The sequence below is a fragment of the Daktulosphaira vitifoliae genome, unplaced genomic scaffold (genome assembly GCF_025091365.1).
Source record: "Daktulosphaira vitifoliae isolate Bord-2020 unplaced genomic scaffold, ASM2509136v1 Scaffold_3, whole genome shotgun sequence".
NCBI classification, from domain to species: Eukaryota; Metazoa; Arthropoda; class Insecta; order Hemiptera; family Phylloxeridae; genus Daktulosphaira; species Daktulosphaira vitifoliae.
Genome location: NW_026099574.1, coordinates 43,218,957 through 43,225,608, shown reverse-complemented (window position 1 = coordinate 43,225,608; position 6,652 = coordinate 43,218,957). Strand labels below are relative to the sequence as shown.

The 6,652-nt window shown below is 26.5% G+C and overlaps 1 protein-coding gene across 1 annotated transcript; it reads right to left on the bottom strand.

The window, feature by feature from the left end:
• Window positions 1-1,557: 1,557 nt before the first annotated feature.
• LOC126900497 (uncharacterized) lies at window positions 1,558-3,693 on the bottom strand. The gene is made up of 2 exons (XM_050676253.1): window positions 2,224-3,693; window positions 1,558-1,942 (listed from the first exon to the last, which is right to left on the bottom strand). The coding sequence occupies exons 1-2, from the start codon at window positions 3,614-3,616 to the stop codon at window positions 1,680-1,682; spliced, it is 1,656 nt and encodes a 551-aa protein (XP_050532210.1). The 5' UTR covers window positions 3,617-3,693; the 3' UTR covers window positions 1,558-1,679.
• Window positions 3,694-6,652: the final 2,959 nt, after the last annotated feature.

The following is a 6,652-nucleotide window of genomic DNA, read 5'->3' as shown; positions in this document are numbered from 1 at the left end:
ACCCTAGATATATAACGAACTTTTAAAGTGCATATCAATTGTTTCTACCGTGATTTCTTAAATATAATTATAAAAAAAAAAAACAGTTTATCCAAATTATATATATAAGTAATTGAAACAGTTCGTGTTGAGACACCATACAGACCACACGTATAGTCTACACGTATTTTAATCGTATACCGCTTCGCTTTTATCTGCTTCCGATAGCAAAGTCATTAGTGCTCGCCGCGGGACCTCTAACTATCGGTAATGTATAAACATATTTACATGCCAAGTCCACTTATAAAGACTATTTTAAATTTCCCAATCGACTCCGTTACCTTATCTACGTCATTATGAATTATCGTAAAAGTAATTCTACTAGTCCAAAGCCCACAACCAGTATATCAACAAAAATAAATAAGCCACAAACTTTAAAAATTCCAACATCATTATCAAATCAAACGGGCGACTACTCCTCATTAGACCTATCAGACAATGAACAAGACTGGCAAACAGTCTTATCAGAATCAACCAAACGCGCTAGATCTCCAGGTCATACCTCCTCTCCACTTACGAAAAAAGACACGAGCATTTTCATATCCGCAAATCGTTTCTCTCCTTTAGCCACCCCTGACGATGACTCACAAATGGTCACGGAAGTCACTGAACAACAACAGACACCTATTGAAATCAATCCTCCAAACCCGCCGCCTATATTCATCGAATCAGAGCTAAATTTCAATAATTTTATTATTAAAATTAACGAACTAACTAAGTCCTCTCGTTTTGAGTGTAAAGCTTCTACCAAAGGCCTGAAATTACAAACGTTCAACTCAGATTCATACAGAGCCATTATAAAATACCTTAAGGAAAACGATGTTCCACACCACTCCTTCCAGAATAAAGAAGATAAACCGTTCAGAGTTGTTATTAAAAATCTCCACCCAACAACAGATATTACATTCATAAAAACCGAACTTTCAGCACTAGGTTTCCTAGCTAGAAATATAAATAATGTTCGCCACAGACTATCCAAATTGCCTCTCCCAATATTTTTTATTGATTTAGAGCCTGACTCAGCCAACTCTGAAATCTTTAAATTAACCTCGCTCTGCTACACTAAAATTAAAGTTGAAGCACCGTACGCCAAGAAAGACATTCCACAATGCCTCCGCTGCCAATCTTATGGTCATACACGTACATATTGTAGCCACCGTCCCAGATGTGTTCGTTGCGGTGAACTACACGACTCTTCTTTATGTCTAAAAAATCGAAACGAACCTGCCAAATGTGCCTTATGCGGTGGCCCGCACCCAGCAAATTATAAAGGTTGTTCTGTCCACAAAAGCATCATCAAAACACGAAAGCTCCAACCTTCTAATCCCTGGCGTAAAAATACTTTAAATTTTCAAGAACCACTTACTTCTTCCAATCTTCAAAACCCAAGCCAGACTGACNTATAACGAAAAATAGTAATTTTCTCTACCAAAATAACATTTTTTATTTATTTCATAGAGCGTTTTAAAATAGAAGATTAGTTGACGAAACAATAGTTTAGCTTTGATAACAAGCTGAGAAGGTATTTTAAACTTATAATATTATTAAATTTTACGTGATTAAGTTCTAAATTAATTTAAATGTATAAAATAACCAAATGTAATATACTAGTCTCTTTATTAGTATAAAAATATAATTCCCTATTTTGAAACAATGAAATAATCCACCATATGTTTAGGGAAATCGTTCATTTCAATTAATGGGATCAAACTTTTGTAATAATTAATCTTTTTTCGTTTGAAAACAGCGTTTTTAAAATGTTCAATATTTTCATTTTTGAATTCTTCTAAACCATCATTATCCCCAACGTCGTAAATATTAAATTCACTACTGTTATTGTAATCATTGAAATTTTCATTTTTGTTTACATCCTCATAAAGTAAATTATCTTTACATAAATTGTCTGTAAATTAACAATAATGAATTAAAAATAATGAAGCTATAATTAAAAGTAATAAGAAAAAACAATATTATATTAACCTCTATGAAATCGTTAATTACACTAAAACAATAAATTAATTTTTAAAAAAACGTTTTTTTACTAGGTCTATTTTTGTGGTTTTAATATTAAGTAAATATAATTATATTTATTATAATTTTGTTTAAAATGTGTAAATGATTATATTTAATTGAAATAAATTTTTATTATATATATATTTATACTAGAGGTAAATTAATGCTTACCAGTTAAATTTGGCAATAAAAAGTATTTGAAGTTTTTTAAAGTGACTTTATCGCAATACTGCAAAGCATGAACTGCTTGAAATAAATGTTTATAATTTTTAAGTTCCTGAATATAAGATTCAACTATATTAGCTTTTTCTATTATTTGATCACGTATATCTATTACATTTATATTAGAAACAAATATCTCTGATTTCATTTGGAACTTTAATTTGTTTTCTTTCATGAATGATTCTATTCCTTTTAATAATAAGTCTGGTAAATCTTCGTTTTCAAGTTCCGAACCTTTTACCCAATTTATAATCACGTGTAACCTGTAAAATATTTTTTTAAGAAAAATATATCCTTTTTCTTTGTAGATATTCAAGTTCCGAAATGATTGAAGATGAAGAGCCACATTCTTTCCTAAAGTAACTATACTAGATAAATTTTCTTTATCATTTTTAAATTTTTTACAATCCTGGGAAGCGATTTTTGCAAGTTGAATGTAATCAGCTATAAGTATTCCAATAGGATAAAAAGTAGCTCCGAGTAATATTTTTTGGAATGCTTTTATATCAATGAATGAAAATTGATACTCTGCGTAACGATATAAATCATAAATAGTTAAATTAGATTCGTCAGCACACTTAATATTAAGCGGAGCGAATCGTAAGAGATCTAAAACATCATTTGTATTACCAACTTCCAATTTTTGACGCTGTTTTGATTTAGTATCCATTTTTAGATTTTTTTCTGAATTTTTCGTCATTAAATTATAAAATAATATATTTCTTGGGTAAAATAATAATTCGTCAAGATTTTTTATTTTTTCAAAACCTAATTCTTTCATCAATTTTTCCCTAAGGCGTTTTGTAGCTATACTTAACTCGTCAATATTTAATATATGAGTTGGTATCAAGTCAATAGGATACTGGACAAATAACGAAATTGGTTCTTTAATACAGTTGTACTTTATAAAACTATCTAAACCGATTATCATAGAATGATTAAGTAATTTTAAACCTTGTAAACTGAGTAAAACTTTATTATTTTTAACTGCTTCATCATTGACTGCTTCATTTTTATTAATTACAATTATTGATCCAGATATGTTATTTAAATACATATTTACCGCCATCAAGTCTGATGGAAAGTGGATGTTCTGATTAACATACAGTTCTTGGATCATTAATAATATAATATCACTATGAGATTGAACAGCTTTATCATATTTTCTCAAATCTTCTTCGGTCACTCTTTCTAAGTTATTATAAAAATGTAACAAATACTTCTCATTGAGTTTGAAATAATTCAACATGTATCTAGAAAAATTGCAACGTCGTTCATTGTAAGCAGAATTTTCCAAAGTGAAATTCAACAGTAAAATAGTCAAAATAGTTATAAATGTCATATTTTTTAATATCGAGGAAAATTAAGCTAGAATGAAATCTAATACAATTTTATAAAATAATACTGGTAAAAATTAAGAAGATATATGTGATGTTATTTCTAATTTATAGTTTTATTTTTTAGAAATTCCTGTTAACCTATTTAATATAAGTAAATAATCTGAAAAATTATTTGTATTTAAAACTTTTAATAAAGACTCTGAATTTAATGTCATGCTTATACATATTTTTAAATAAATTAGAGAAAAATAGAATATTGATATAGAATGATATTTAGAAAAGCTTTTTAGTTTCGATGCGAAGTTGACAAGGTATTAATTTTACCATTATGTGTTTATTTTTTTTTGTGTCTGTCACTACTTTTTCTCAACTCTTACTGGAACGATTTTTCTCAACGATACGTCAAAAGATCACAAAACGTATTTAGTTGAAAACATTACCCTTACAAATTGAACAGTTTGCCTTCGTTCCCAGTAAATGATGAAAATCCCTCCCAAAAATTACAATTTGTAAAATCGGTAAATTTCGATATTTTTTTCTAAAAATTGCCATAACTATTGAAAAATGAATAAATAAATATAATTTTCTTTTATATTGAAACCATAGATATTTCTCTTTCATTTGATATAAATTATTTGAAAAACTGACCCAGGAGTAGGGATTCAAAATAACAACTTTCTCACAAAAATTTAACTTTTTCAACTTAAGTCTTGAAAATACTCCGAGCATTAAATATATGTTAAAATAAAGCTAATGTTATGTACTCTAAGTTAAATAAAAAATTTGTCCCGATGATTTATCTTCTTTATGCATATGGTTGTCGTAGTTAAAAAAATGCAAATTTGGTGTTCAAATTTACGATTTCATATTTTATTTTTTCAACTATAAATTACTATAACTTTTCGAAATATATATGGATCAAAACAATTTTTTTTTCATAAATGCTTTATGTTTATTTCTTTTATTTGATATACTTTTTTTTAAATCGGACCATTTTTCTTTATACTGGAAGGTTTATAATTTTAAAAATATGAGTAAGAAGTAGTGAAAATTGTTATCATATTCAAAAATATGCTATTTTTGTGTTAAATTCCTTGGTGTTGTATTTTTATTTATTTTAATATACCTTATAAGGGGAGTACACTGATTTTCATAAATATTATATAAAACTAATTAACATAGAGTATAAATTTATAATTATTTAAATTTTTTTCTTTCAAGTCAAAAAAAGTAATTTTAACATTTGAATCAAGCTTTAATTGCCAATTTTATCAAACGATTCCATATGTATAGTTTTAAAAGTATTTTTAAGAATAGTTCTTTAAGTGTTAAAAAATAAATTTAATATACTTAAGGCAATGATGTAATAAGATGGCACTTGGTTAAACAATTATTCCACTAATTGTAAAGAAAAAGTCACTTAGAAGTAAAAAACTAACTAAATCATAAAATACTTCTTATACGTAAATCTTTATAAACTACAGTCTTAAATGACAAAAAACACATAGTCTGTTTCTTATAATTTATTTTTTTTAACTTACAGAAGACTGCATTAAAAAAGATTTATAAAAGAAAAATGGGAATTTTTTCGAATTATTTATTTATATTTTTTTCGTAATTGTGTTTTTATATGCTATTTATATGTAAATAACAAAAATTGATATTTTTGAATTCCTTAAAAATCTATTTTTTTATTAGTAGTAATTTCATAACTTTTAGATTGATATAAAAAATGCTTATCAAACTGAAATTTAAGTGTTAATAAAATTGGTTAAACTTGACAACTAAGCCCAAAATTATGCAAAAATCATTTTTACTCTTATCAATTTTCATAATAATTTTATTATAATTGTTTATTTTATTGTTAATTATAAACAACAATAAAATAAATCGATTATTATTAATTAATTAATAATAAGTAATTATCTCAAAAACTTAATTTGATAAAGAATCTGGTGCCTTATTCGAAATTAGTGTTGAAATTCCGTATAGTATTCATCTTAATATTACAGACAGCTAAATGGCTGTATTCCATGTTATTAATGTTAAGCAATTTTTTAATAACTGAAAAATAAAGTTTTAACTTAGTTAAAATTAAAACAGAAAAATAATTTTTATAAATAAATAATTTAATTTACTCTTATACTCGCAATTCATAAGTGTATGATAGATTTTATTGAAATATTTTAGCTTCGATGCGAAGCTGAGAAGGTATTGGTTTTTAGCTTCGATGCTAGGCTGAGAAGGTATTGGTTTTTAGCTTCGATGCTAAGCTGAGAAGGTATTGGTTTTACTAAGATGTGTTTTTTTTTTTGTGTCTGTTACCACTTTTTCTCAACTCTCACCGAACCGATTTCTTTCAACGATACGTCAAAAGATCACAAATCGTATCTAGTCGAAGACATTACCCTTCAAAATTGAAAAAATTTCCCTCGTTCCCCGTAAATGGGGGAAACCTCCAAAAAAATTACAAATTTAAAAATCGCTAATTTTCGAAATTTTTTCAATTTTTTTTACTAAAAACTGCCGTAACTTTTTCAAAAATGAACATATCAATATAATTTTTTTTTATATAGATGCTTGATGTCTTTACCTATTATTTGGTATATTTTTTTTGTAAATTTGACCTTTTTTCTGCCCACAGGGGGGGATTTAAAATGACAACTTTTTCACAAAAAATTAACTTTTTCAACTTAACTTTTGAAAATGTTCCGGAAGGTCTGACACTTTTATATATATCTTAAATTAAAGCTAATGTAATGTACTTTAATTTGAAAAAAAAAAATTTGACCTCTGGACTTGTCTTCATGGTGAAAACGGCTACCAAATGATATTTTTGTGTGAAAATTTTCGATTTTGTATTTTACATTTTTAATTTTATTATGCTATAACTATTTGAAAAATGTATGGATCAATACAATTTTTTCATGAGAAGTAGTATTTATATACATCTTTCATTGGATATACTTTTTTTTTAAATCAGACTATTTCCCTATATATGGGGGGGCTTCAAATATAAAAAATGCATATAGAAAGTA